The 14204-nt window shown below is 45.2% G+C and overlaps 1 protein-coding gene across 1 annotated transcript in view; it reads right to left on the bottom strand.

Annotated features, from left to right (window-relative positions):
• Positions 1 to 11834, bottom strand: part of LOC131403669 (uncharacterized) — a 28289-nt gene extending 16455 nt beyond the window's left edge. The window contains exons 1-3 of the mRNA XM_058538061.1: positions 11805 to 11834; positions 8467 to 8643; positions 480 to 528 (exon numbers count right to left, since the gene is read on the bottom strand). Coding sequence (XP_058394044.1) covers positions 480 to 528; positions 8467 to 8643; positions 11805 to 11834 — 256 coding nt within the window. The remainder of the gene's footprint in view (positions 1 to 479; positions 529 to 8466; positions 8644 to 11804) is intronic.
• Between the last annotated feature and the right edge of the window lie 2370 nt (positions 11835 to 14204).

Below are 14204 nucleotides of genomic sequence, written 5' to 3'. Positions count from 1 at the left end.
ATATTGATTGACTGGTGTCTACTTTTGAAAATATCATAAATCATTTCTAACATTTTATAATCCTATTTCAAATATCTGGAATAAAGCCTCCATCTTAAGGTTTTCATTGAATATTTTGCCCAGACCACATTCTAGGCACTGTAGAGTGTCTCAGGATATCTCAAGTTAGGAAACAAAGGTCATCACTCTGGGGCCAAAAAATAACATCCCTACTTATCAGCAAAGAACCTTTACCAAACAGGCTGAAAATAATCTAGTCCAGATAGTTCCAAACAATGTGACTTTCAAGACTCAATCTATGTTGTTGTTACTGTCTGCTTTATGTCATCAGATTCTTGAAAATCAGAGGGAGCTTCCTCAGCGAATCACAGCAGAAAAAGCCAAGGTCAGAGCCTCAATTTTCTCTTTTTGGCTCCTGTCAAATCCAAAGTGAGAATCTCTGTTGAGTTCCATCCCCCAAACTTTCGTCCCATCCTTACTTTTAGAGGACAGCAGTGTGAATCCATGGCCACAGGCGGCAGGTGAAATCTGAAAAAGAGTTCCCATAAAGCATTCACTGGTCTGGGAAGTCCAGTTTTTTCAGCAATAAATGGCAACTTGTTTACCCATTCCAAGAACATACACTATTAACACAGCAACCAACACTTATGGAATGTTTGCTACATGCTAAGTGTTTGAGATGCACTATCTCATTTCATCTTCACACTCACCCAAGGATCTAGTTATCAGATCCTGCCCATTCACCAAGACACAGTCTCACAAAGCAGTAAAGTTGAACATAACCTTCGTTTTAATCTTCGCAACACCAGAGGGTCTACAGCTAGTAGACTCTGGCCAGTTGTGTGACCTGACACAGACTGCTTGACCTCTCTTTGACGGTTTCCCTCTATGTGAACTGGAGTTCAGAATAATATCTCTCTTATTGGGTTGCTGTCAGGACTAAATGAGTTAATAGAGCTAAAGCCCCTACAGTGAATAGTACCTGACTTCATGTGTAAGAGCGACGGCACGTACTCACTATCATTACTGGTGGTAGTAAGAGGAGTAGTCGATAGAGGAGAAAATCGAGGCTCCTAGAGATTAAGTAACTTGCCTAATACAGTAACGCAGCTAAGAAGTGGAGGCTGTCTGATTCCAGAATGCACCCTCTTGACCCTGATGCTGCACTGTGACATTCTCAAAGACCTGCCATGAAGAAGTATTCATACCACAGCCACAGCGAAAGTGACACATTCACAGCCCAGTGACTCTGTTGGGTGTTTCAACCAAACGCGATGTGATGTTATCAATCCTCCCTTTCACGGGCCGCCTGAGGAAACTGAGGATTCGGTAGGGCTGAAGCCAAAGGCAGCCTGGCTTTAGAATCGGCTCCTTTCCTATAAAACCCAGAGTGAGCACCTTCCCGGGTGGCCTGGGATAGTCCTAGCTTACACCTGATGTCCCAAAGTTCACTCTCGAACAAACTGGATGACAAAATCTATGGTAACCCAAATGACGCCCCACTGTCTGTTGGCTGTTTACAGTTTATCACAGGCCTCTGTAGTCAGTCTCAGAGACTATATATAAACCTAATCCTTAGGAAAAGCCAGCTGACCAATAAAGAACAAATGTGAAGAATTTTCTTGGCGGGGGTGCCGGCCCTGTGTACTAGTTCCCAGTGGGTGAGTTTGGCACGCTCTCCTTGGGTGGCCTGGGTTCGGTTCCAGGATGCAAACGTATACCACTTGTCAGTGGCCAGGCTGGGGTTGCGAACCACATACAAAATAGAGGATGATTGGCACATGCGTCAGCTCAGGGTGACTCTTTCTCAGCCAAAAAAAAAAAAAAGATTATTTTTTTAATTGCATCATGGCCTGAAGAAAGCTAGCTAAATATTTCCTTTAAATCTGACTTGTTGGTGACTTGTTTAATCAAGTCATCCCAAAGTGACATATCCTTCCTTTTGCCCTGTGATATTTTCTCTCCTCACATTCACAGGGAACATATACACATGCATCCTTGTGTGAGTCAAAAAGGTCAGTTCCTTGGCCTTTGGGAACGGCTCTAGCTCCACAGAAACGACCCACTGGGGAGGCTGGAGACAGCCCCGGACCACAAGGCAGGAAAGATAGAAAAGAAGCGAGTCCACAAAGGATGTCCAGCACCCTATGCTTTCTCTCATTGCTTGTAGTAGCTGTTGATTCAACACTCAACAAATACTTGGTGAGCACCTACTGTGTTATTAAATCTGCTAGTATGAGAAAAGGCTTCGAACAACACCTGACACAGAGTCAACATTCAGTAATGTGTGTTATAATAAAGTGCGAGCAGAGCACTTCCAACTATGGTGGAGTGAAGAGGTTAGTGAAGCTCTCACCAAAAAAGAACTACAAAAATGGACAAAATTATTTAAAAAACACTACTTCACAGCCTGATAAATCAATAAAACACAAATAAACTGAGGAATTATTCACAGAAGACTGCGAGAACTACAGGTAAGAACAGCTGGAGTCTTCAGACTTCTTGTCTTGTGCTGTTCCGTCCGCCCCAGCTCAGTTAGCACAGACGTTTGAACGGGGCAGGGCTGGCCATGAAAACCTTCAGCTTTGTTGCCAGAAAGCACAGACTTACATTGGATGCTGAAACTGGAAGGTGCAAACTCATGCCCATTAGCAAACTAGTAGGAACCAAACAAGTACAATGCACACCTCGATGAGCCTGATTGCAATCCTGATTGGGGAAAGAGGAGAGGCAGACCAGCCAGAAATTTCATGGGAAGATGCTAGAATGGAGAGAGCGACAGAAGCCTCTGCCCACATCCACGGCTGAATGAGAAACTGAACCAATGGACACATGAGACTGGAGCACCAGTGGAAAGTAAAGATGAGGAGACAGGAGAACAGGCTGAACTTTGATGTGGTTCCAACCTACACACAATCAAAGGTAGATGGTAGAAACCTTAGAACCTCAAGATGTTTGAGCACAACCTCAACCCAAATCATCAGCTGACCTCAAAGAGATGCAGACTGGGGGCAACCCTCAGGAAGTCAGGCTGAAAAAATAAGAGGGAGGGGGACAAAACAGAAACCGAGCAAAGACATCAGTGGCCACGCACAGCCCAGGAGGCTGAGGCTATAAATCAAGTCAATAAAAATTCAAAAAAAGAAAAAAAAAAAAACCTCAGTATGAAAAATATCAGAATCCAAAGTTGTTATTATATATCATGAAAAACTCCAATTTTTAACAAAAAAAATACAATAATTAAGAAAGAGTGACATATACCGGGGGGAAAAAAGCAGCCAACAGAAACTGACACGCAGTTAACCCAGATGATAGATTTATCAAAGATTTCAATGAACTGTTGTTCAAAGACTATTTTAAGACCATGTTAAAAAAACATATGAATACATGATGACAATGACTTGACAAATATGGACGCTGAATACAGAAATACAAACACAAATATCCTAAATAGAAATTCTAAAGTTGTAAAGCAAAAAAACAAATAAAGAATTCACTATATAGGCTCAACAGCAGATTTGAGATGGCAGAAGAAAGAATCAGTGAACTTGAAGAAATACCAATAGAAAGTATTCATTCTGAAAAATAGAAAAAAAAAACTGAAAAAGAAAATGTATGGTGCTGCAGAGACCTGTGGCACAACATCAAGTGAATTGACATTCAGGAAATGGGAGTCTCAGAAGGGCAAGAGAGAAAGAAAGTAGAACAAAACACTTACAGAAAGAATGGAAGAATGGCAGAAAACCCACCAAATTTTATGAAAAACATAAATCTACAGATCACAGATGCTCAACAAAACACAGTTAAGCCGTTAAAAAACAAACTCTGGAAAGCATCCAAAGAAAATGGACTCATCAGGTACAAGGCAACAACAATCACATTCACGGCTCACTTCTCATCAGAAACTATGGAGACCAGAAACGAATAGAATGACATATTCAAAGTCTGAAAGACAAAAACTGTCAACCAAGCATTAATTCTATATCCAGCAAAATTACACTTTAAAAAAAATTGAAGCTGGAATAAAGACATGACCAAAGAAAGACTGACAGAATTCACTGAGAGCAGACGTGTCTGAACAAGAACTAAAGAAGTCCTTCAGGCTGACAGGAAATGACAGCAGATGGTCAGTAACAATCACAAGAAGAAATGAAGAACATCAGTCAAAGTAATTATAAAGGTAAATATAAAACACTGCACAAATATATTTTGTCTATCTTCATCCCTTAAGAGATTTAAAGCACAATCGCACAAAATCATAATTATAAATTGCTTTGCTGAGCTTCAAATGTATAAAGATGTGGTATATATCAGAACAACCAGACAAAAGAGAGAGGAGGAAATGGAGCAATGTTGGAACAAAGTCGCCTTAGTTTCCTCAGGATTAGGTCACTAAAAACCGGAAATAGATTGAGATGAATTAAGACACATATTTTAATCCCAAGAGCAACTACTAAAAAAAACAAACGAAATATAGTAAAACACCCAACAAAGGAATTTAAAAGGTCCGCTAGAAAAATACCTATTAACCACAAAAGAGGGCCTTAAAGGAAGAGCAGAGAGATAAAAACGACATAAAGAAACAAACAGCAAAACGGCAGATGTGATCCGACCACATCCGTAACTACATTCAAAGGACATGGATTGAGCAACGTCAGTGAAAATAGCGGAGCAACAAAACACGGGGAAACTGTCAAAATCCACTTTTCAAAACTCTGACAAAGAAGCAAAGACTTCAAGCAATCTGGGGGAGGTTCACTCCAGGAAAGCAGCTGACTCTCAGTCAGAACAGCAAGCTTGGTCGCATTTTAATCTGACCTATTCCCATCCACCTCTCCTCAGCTCTGCGGGAGCCCTCAACACCAACAGCTCACAATTTCAGTGGAAATCTGCAATCTGGCAGCCACAGGGGGAGGCAGAAAAGGATTGGAACAACTGCAAAGCCCCACTCCCAGAGAACTCGCATTTGTTCTGCCTGGTGGTTCTTTGCAAGACCACATTAACAAGGCTCTATTTTTCTGACCTGATGCAGATATCGCCTAGAGCAAACAGCCTTTCCTCCTGGGATGGTTGTTGAAAACAATGAGAGGCTAATGAGGAACACTGAAGCTGCTTGGGTGGTGCATAATAGTAGGAGCAAACAATAGATTAACCCAGAAACTATCAACAAACTTGAACTGACATCTCTAGAACACTCCACCCAAACAACAGCAGAATCCACATCCTTTTAGAGCACACATGGAACATTCTTCAGGATAGACCATATGCTAGGCGAAAAAACAAAACCTCAATACATTTCAACGGATTGAAATTAAAGTATGTTCTATAACCACAACAGAATGAAATTGGAAATCAAACAACAAAGAAATTAGGAAAACCATCAATATTTGGAAATTAAACACTTCTAAATAAATCCAGGGTCAAAGAAGAAATTCCAAAGAAAACTGAAAAATACTTGAAGGTGAATGAAGACAGAGGAAATACAACATATCAGAATTTATGGGCTGCAGCTAAATAGTGCCTAGAGACAAACTCATAATTTGAGCTTTAAACTGAAGTTTAAAGCTTGTAATGTCTTCCAATACCTACATTACAAAAGAAAAACGACCTCAACACTAGCCAAACTCTCCACCTTAAGAAACTAGAAGAGCAAACTAAACCCAAAGCAAGCATTACAGGAAATAGTAAAAATTGAACTATAAATCAATGAAACAGATAATAGAAAATCAATAGTGAAAATGAATTCAACCAAAATTTGGTTCTCTTAAAATATTAATAAAGTTGCCAAATCTTCAGCTACACTGACCAAGGAAAAAAGAGAAAATGCAAATTACCAAAATCGGGAACTAAAGAGAGAAGATCACTACCAACCTACAAAACTGTGGGAGATCAGAAGTGAATACTACAAACAACTTTATGCCAACAAATTAGATAACTAACAAGGAAAGAACACATTCCTGAAAAGACACAAATTACCCAAGATGACTCAAGAAGAGACAGCAAATTTTAATATACCCATAACAAGCTTAAAAAAATTAAATTAGTAATAAAACTAACTCTTCTTACCAAGGAAAGTCCAGACCCAGATGACTTACTTCCCTGGTAAGCCAACATTTACCTAAGGAATAACACCAATTCTTCACAAACTTTTCCAGAAACACATTCAGTGAGGCCAGGACTATCTTCACACCAAAACCAGTCAAAGACATCACACGAAAAAAAATCCTCAATAAGATGTTAGCAAAACCAACCTAGTGGAAAAAGATTTATTGTCCAAGAACAAGAGGAATTTCTCCCAGGAATGCAAGCTGGTTTAACATCCAACAGTCAACTAATATAATATATCCTATTCACAGAATAAAGGACAAACATCACATGATCACCTCAACAGATATACAAAAAGCATTTGACAGAATCTAGTCCCTATTCAGGATTTTAAAAAAGAAAAGAAACTCCGCATAAGGTAGGATAAGAAGGGAACTTCCTCAACTTGAGGAAAGGCATCTGTGAAAACCTTACAGCTCCCATCACCCGCAATGGTCAAAGACTGAATGCTGTCTCCCTAAGATCAGGAACAGAACACGGACAGCACTTCAATTCAACACTGTACTGAAGGCTCTACCCAGTGCAATTAGGAAAGAGAAAGAAACAAAGGCATCCAAATTGGAAATGAAGACGTGAAACTGTCTTGATTCACAGACAACCAGACAACACGATCTTGTATGTAGAAAATCCTAAGGAATACACAACATATAAAACTAATATACAAGTTCAGCAAAGTCAAAAGATAGAAGGTCAATATACAAAAACCAAAGGTATTTCTATATACTAACAAGGAAAGCTCCAAGAATTATGTTGAGAATACAATTCTATTCAAAATACCATCAAAAAGGATAAAATGCTTAGGAATAACTGTAACAAAAGAAATGCAAGACTTGTAAACTGAAAACTACAAAACATACTTGAGAGATATTAAAGACCTACTTAAATGATAGATTCCACGTTCATGGATTGGAAGACAAAATAATTTTTAGAGGGCATTTGTGCCCAAATCAATCTACAAATTCAACATAATCCCTACCAAAATCCCAGCAAGTACTTCTGCAAAAACTGACAAGCTAATCCTAACATTTATGTGGAAAATCAAAAGACTCAGAATAGACAAAACAATTTTTAAAAACAAGAACAAGCTGGAGGACTTACATTTCCCAATTTCAAAATTGATTATAAAGCTACAGTAATCAAAAGAGCATAATTTTAGCATACGGTTAGACATATAGATCAACAGAACAGAACTGACAGTTCAGAAATTAACACTGACTGTTACAGGCAACTGACTTGGACAAAGGTGCCAAACAATTCAATAAGCAAAGGATAGTCTTTCAACTAATGATCCTAGGACAATGGGATATCCACATGTAGAAAGGCCCCTACCCCACACCATACACAAATACCAGCTCAAATGGCTGGCTCATAGACCTAAACAGAAGAACTAAAACTATGAAGCTCCTACAAGAAAATATAGGAAAACTATCTTTGTGATCTTGGGTTAGGCAAAGACTTCTTACACATACCAAAAACACAATCCACAGCAGAAAAACTGATCAACTGAATTTCATTAAAATTTAAACATTTGCCTCTTCAAAGGACACTTAAGAAAAACAAAAGAAAAGCTGTGGATTGGCAGAAAATATCTGCACATATCATGTACATGATAAAGGACCTCTATCCAGCACACATAAATAAAACTTACAACTCAATATTAAGGAAAAAACAATGCAACTTGTCATTCCTCTGGAGCTTCAATGCCCCGTTTCTCTTGATCTCCCCTTTTCAGTTCAAGATCACTTGTTACCCTTGACAGACAAGTCAGAAGCCAAACTGGTCCAATCTGCTGCTTTTTCATCCCGCATCGAGATTCCCACAAGCATCCCCAACAAGAACCTATCCCAAGCACCTCGTTTTGCTCTTCTGACTGTTGGCTCCAAGAGAAGCTGCCGCAGGTCGCCCTCTGCTGCCATCTTTTCAAACCTGAGTCAAGGCAGACGCCTCCTGTGCTAACACCCTAGTGTGTGCGGACCTCCGCTCCTCCTCGCTCATCCCTGTACTTGCTCCTGTTGACACTTCCTTTCCCACTGGTCCACCGACTCCAGCCGGCCCGCAAGGTCCCGGAGCTTTTGCAGCCAGCTGTCCTAACATCAGAACCTCGGGGGCCGACTGCCCGAGTGCGGATTCCACTGTACATACCACTATCAGCTGTGGGGCTTGGGGCCTGTCCCTTGACCTGTCTGAGCCTCCCTCTGCTCCCTGACCTGTGAGGACAACCCCCACCCCCCGGGGAGGTGCGGATGCCGCGGGCCGCCACAAACCCGCCGTTTCCGCGCCTCCATCAAGGCGGGAAGCGCCCCAGTCGCCTCCCCCTCCCGTGCCTGCGGCCGCTCCAGGGGCGCAATCCCGGAGTCTCACCCTCCAGCGTGGCAGCTTCTCAAGAGACCAAGGGCACGGGGAGGAGCAGTGGCGGCGGCGGGCGGAACGCGCGGAGGGAGGGGCCGCCCGCTCCTTCCGCTCCAGCTCCAGGCGGGATGGCAGCGGCTCCACCCGGCGGCGGCGCGGCCGCGAGCCGGGGCTGGGCTCGGCCCGGAGCTGGGCAGCACGAAGGGGGGGCGACCTGCGCCCCAAAAAGCTGCAGCCCCCACGAGAGTGCGGTAGGCACGGGCTGCGCGCTCGCCAACCTACAGGCCCACGGCGAGGCCCCGGCCTCGGCCGCCTCCTGCCGGCTCACGAGCACACGGCCGCCGTTCAGAGCCCTCGCCCCGGCTCCGGGCAGCCCAGCTGGTGCCCCAGCCAGCCCCTCGCCGCCGGCGCCATTGGCCCTTCACTCCTTCAGGCCACCAGGCTAGGCCAACTTGTGTGACCCTTAACCCCAGGCCCTGGCGAATGCGCCTGCCACCGGGTTTCCTATTGGCTGAAGGCAGAGGCCTGAGGGCCCCCAGTGGCGCAGCCAGGGGGGTGGCTGGGCTGGGCGGAGCCGGGGACCCGCGATGCTCAGGGTGGTGGATGGGGCCCAGGTCCTGGCCCTGCCACCTGGTGCGCGACCATCCTCTGAGCTCCAGCTCTGCCTGAGCGCCGTCCCCTCCCCGCGCAGCGCACGTTTCCCTAGCATCTGCCTGGCTCCAGCAGGTGCAGGGCGCTTTCCTGTCACTAGGCCCTTTGCCTCTTGGCAACAGCCTGGGAAATGCTGGAGGGGTGGCGCCCACCGCGCATCTCCAGGTAAGTCCTTCCCCTGTCCTGTGTACTCCCTTTGCCACTGTCCTTCATCATCTCTTCCCTGGCCTTGTTGTGGGCGTTCCCCGACCCCATCAGCTACTAGGCCACTCAGTCCCTGCTCCACCCACAGTGAGCTAGAGGGTAGCTCTTCCTATTGGCATTCGCTGCCAAAACCCCTGCAGGCTTTCCCCGCTGTCTTCCACCATGCATCTTCATCCCCAGCTCACCTCGCTCCTCAGCACTTCATCCACTTGAGCAGAAGGCTCCACTTGTGCCTTCTGATCCCAGCGCTGTTTCAGGCCTCTCTACTTTGCACGCACTGCCTCCTATGCCCTTCAGATGTCTGGCAAACTCCTAGTCATCCTCTAAGATCCAGCTCAAGCACCTCCTTTGAGCTTCTGTGAAGGCAAGAACTTCAGTTCCTTCAGGTTGTCCTCGCCAATGTTGTCCTCCTACAGGTTGGCAGGCGGCCAGGAACAAGGGGTGCCCTCCTGAATGAATGACCAGGAGTCTGGGGCCCTGGGTTCTAGTCCTGGTTCTGCGACTGAATAGTTGTCTCCCTTTTCTGGATCTCCTGTCTGAAATGAGGGGACGGGTTAAAACAAAAGTCAATACATGAAATGCATTTTTGTAAATGAATGAGGTGTTTTGACTTTATGGCTTGTAGGATGTCTTGCAGCTGGTTATGATCCCTGATGGGCATAGCCAAATAATAGCCCCAAATGCTGAGGGCCAACGCCCTCTGTCTTTCCTCCCTTGCTTCCTTCTCTCTCTTTCTCTTGATATTGCTTGATCCCTAGAAGTAATCCAGTTTTAATCTACTCCCAACACCAGTCCAGATTACTTTGTTGTCCTGGAATGTTCCTTGTATCCAGTCTGAAATGTGTTTTTACTGTTTCCTGGTGAAATGTAGTTGATGTTTTACTGTTCTGTGGGGCTGTTTTGCAGAGTGATCAGGGAAAACTGACTGATAAGATATGGTATCCAGGAGACTGCTCCTCGAAGGCCTCCACCTGCAGCAAACGTAATTAACCAAAGCTATGAAGTCAGTAGTCTGTTGGGCTATGAGATCTATCCTCTGTTTGCACTGAGGTCGTGCTTCCCTTGGACTGCTCCGAATCAGTGAGTGAGGCAGGGATAGACACTCAGGCAGACCTGTTCCTGGGAGGCATGGACTCCTCTGCTGATCTGCTTGTGCTCAAGGACTCCCCAGTGGCATTCCTAAGCCTTCCTTAGACTATACAGCAGTGTAGGACACTTGGACCCATCCTTCCCTCTATCTCCCCCTCATTTAGAGTCAGACTTGCATCATGGCCTGATGGCTCTCCCACTTTGCCAGGCTCCCCCACCCCATTTTCTGTTACAGAAGCATCTCCCCTCGTAAAATCCTTGCCCGTTTAATCCTGTCTTGGTGTCCACCTCTCAGAGGACATTTGAGCCAAGGCAGGAAGAAATGAAGAGTGAGCCATTTACACATCCTGGGTAGAGGTACTAGGCAGAAGCTACCTCAAGTACAGAGGCACAGAGGTGAGAGACTTCTTGGGTGTGTGTGCTGCAAACCAGCCCAAATACCACCAGCTAACCCAAAATAGTCCTGCCCAACTTTTAGGTTGCTTTTGGTAGAGAGGAGAGCCAGCAAAACTTTGCCTTGGTAATGGTTAGCTAAGCCCCACAACCTCATTACCAGGTTATAATGCAAGTGAGTCTCACGTGAAATGTTGTCACATAAGCAGATATTTACTTAAAAATATTCCTTAGGAATCAGGGAATGAAAGAACTCGTAAATCCTATTCTGTAAGCTCAGCAAAGTCTCAGCTCTCTGTCCTTTTAGATGAACCTACCAGCCACATGCTTGCAAGATTTTCTTTAGGCAAATAGCACATTCCAGAAACAGAATTTTTGTTTCCTTTTTCACAGCAGTTGGCATTAGGCTTGATAGAGCTGCTTGGAGATCAAACCTCAGGCAGACCTCTTCCTGTGAGGCATGGACCTCGTTCTGCAACCTCCTCTTTTCATTCAAAACTACATTGGAGATACTTTTGTAACAATTTGCTTGGACCTATGCCATTCTTTTTCACTGTTACGTGTTAGTATGAGTAAACGACATCTCCTTTGACCGTTCTTCTTTTGGTGTACATTTGGGTTGTTTCTAGTTTTTGCTATTACAGTATTAAAACTCTTGTTTTAATTCTCACGTCAACAAATGTCCTTTTTCTAATCTATGGAATGCTACGTTTGTCACCTTTTGTGCTTCTCCTTGGTGCTTTGCTCCTTAGAGTGGCCCTCAAATGCAGTGCTGAAGTGTTGTGTAGTGTTCGTAAACACAAGAAGCCTGTGATGGGCCTTTCATAGAAAATTGTTGTGTTGGATGAGCTTCCTTCAGGCATGAGTTGTAGATAGTGCTGTTGGCCTAGAGTTCAATTAATTAATCAAGAATCTATATGAAATAAGGTGATTTTCAAGAGACACACATAAGACAAGGTTCTGCATTGAGAGCTTCCCAAACATGTCATGACCAGAGGCTGCAGAAACCTCACCTTGTCCTTCTCCTGGGAGCAGTGGTTCATTCTTGCTCATGCAGTGTGAGCGAAGAATTGACAGACCATAACTCTTCCAAATAAGGAGGGTCAATGGTAACATAATGGAGATATTTTCAAATCTCTCTTTTAAAAACCATATCTACAATGCAGGTATCTTCTCAACTAACTGTTGAACTGTTGTCTTTACTTTGAAAGGACAGAGTTTTTAAAAGTATCCGCTAGGATGCATATCTTTGATGACCACTTATAGCAAAAACCTCAGCAAATTTGGGACGATTGTCTTTTTGCAAAAGACAATGTGTACAGAATACATATATTAACGTCAAGACGGTAGTTACCTCTGGGGAGGAAAGAGAGAGGAAGGAGAATGGTGTCTTCCACTGTGTAATATTTCTTAAAAAACGACATCAATAAGGTGTGCTCTGTTAAATCTCAGCAAAGAGTAAATGATTTCTGTTATCCTATTCTCCTTCTAAGTATATTTAAAATAAATATGTAACTGGAACTGAGATGAAATAACACTAATGTAATAGATGCTATTTGCTGGTTTGCTCCCACCATCTGATGGACAGCTCATGATGGGTTGGTGATGTCACTGACCCCATCTAAAGGTCAGGACACGTTGTTTACCAGCTGTGGAGCTAGAGAAGGCTCAGTCAACAGCAGCAGAGCCAGAGTTACCTCAACCTACAAAGTTAGAGCCACATAGCACCAGATCCTGCTCCAGCTGTTGACTAGTGAGAGCTCTGATGCCACCTCTAGAGCTCAGTTGCGGCCAGCTCCAGAACGAGAGCTCCCTCCAGCTCCCACACTTGACCAGCTCCAGAGCAGCAGCCATTTCCATCACTAGCTCCCACAACAAATCTGTCAACAATGCAGAGCTAGAGTCCGTCTCAGGACCGGAACTAATACTAGAAGCAGGTCAGGCAACATCGCCTGAGACAGACCCAGCTCCAGCCCCATATCAGGTCCAGCTCCTGGGCCAGTTGCACAGCCAGAGCTGGTGGGATCTCCAGCATCAGCCACAGCAGTGGCTCCAGCGCTAGAGCAGCTGCAGCACCACACTCATCACCAGCAACTAAGGCCCGGCCGGCTCCAGCTCCACACCAGAGCTGTCCTTCAGCTTGCCTGTGAGGGCAGGATGTCTTTTCCCTTTTCTATGTTTTATGATTTTTTATGTTTTATGTGTTCAAATTTAGATTCAATAAAGTTTAATGTTTTCATCACATAAAGTTGTACAATTCAGGGCCGGCCATTAACTACATTCTCTATGCTGTGTACCGTCACTGTTATCTAGTTCCAGATCATTGCTTCGCCCCACCAGAACCCCTGTACCCATGAAGCAGCCATGCCCCCATATCCACTCCCCCACCCCCTGACAAGCACTGATCTGCTTCCTGTCTCTGTGTGTTTCCCTGTCACTGGTGTGGCTGTCCTGAGCATAGCCAACCCTCCTTTGGCCCCTCACCCTCATGCTGAAGACCCCTGAGGATGCCAATGTGTTCAGTGCCATGAACCCAAAGCCTAGTATGACTTTGACTTGAAGAAGCCCACCGACGCCAAGGGGGTGAGGTCAGGCATGGAGACAGCTCAACCTGGCCTCACATGAAGAGGAGGAACTCGATATTGCCAAGGGCACCTTCTCCTCAGTCCCTAGTGCTGTTCAGCCACAGGGCCACCCTCCCCAGGGTCTGGCTAGCTGGGGAGACGAGCACGTACAGACTAGAGTGACAAAAACCAGGTGGTCATCTTTTCTGTCCAACCCGCTGGCCCAGGCTACCCAGGAGCAGTTTCACCCTGAACCTCTCGTGCTGCAGGCCTGATGCCTGCCAGTCAGCAGGCTGTCCTGGCCGCCAGTGGACCACTGGTAGCCCTAGGTGCTTTCTGCTCTCCAGATTCCAAAGGAGTAGCTGATCTTTTTCAAGGAGTGCTGCCCATGGGCATGAATCCCTGCCTGCTACTGAGGCACTGCACTCTGTGCACCTCCCTCACACCTTCCCAGGTGCGGGTCACTTGCATCTGTGACTTCAGGTGTCCCAGAGTCCCCAATCACCCAGTGGGGGTGACCTCTGCAAATGCAGCCCTTCATCCAGCATCCAAGCCTCCAGGCCTCAGCAGCCTCCATGTCTCCTGCAGGAGACTGTGCAAGGGATGGCTCTCCCTACATAGAGGCTGGGGCCTCAGCTGCCTACTGGTCTTCTGCAGGAGAAAACAACATTGCTGTCATTGTTGTCATTGAGAAAGTGCAGAGCTGGGTCCCAGGGTGGATTTCACCATGCCAGGACCATGGAAGGAACAGGACGGAGCTGCAGGACAGGAGCGTGTGGCTGTCCTGGAGGTCAGTGTGTGCAGAGGAAGGAAGGACGTGACGTAGGGGAAGGAAAGCGAACGTGGAGC

Source organism: Diceros bicornis, unplaced genomic scaffold (assembly GCF_020826845.1).
Source record: "Diceros bicornis minor isolate mBicDic1 unplaced genomic scaffold, mDicBic1.mat.cur scaffold_77_ctg1, whole genome shotgun sequence".
Classification (NCBI taxonomy): domain Eukaryota; kingdom Metazoa; phylum Chordata; class Mammalia; order Perissodactyla; family Rhinocerotidae; genus Diceros; species Diceros bicornis.
The sequence above is the reverse complement of the archived record's forward strand: the minus strand, read 5'-3'. Positions and strand labels throughout refer to the sequence as shown.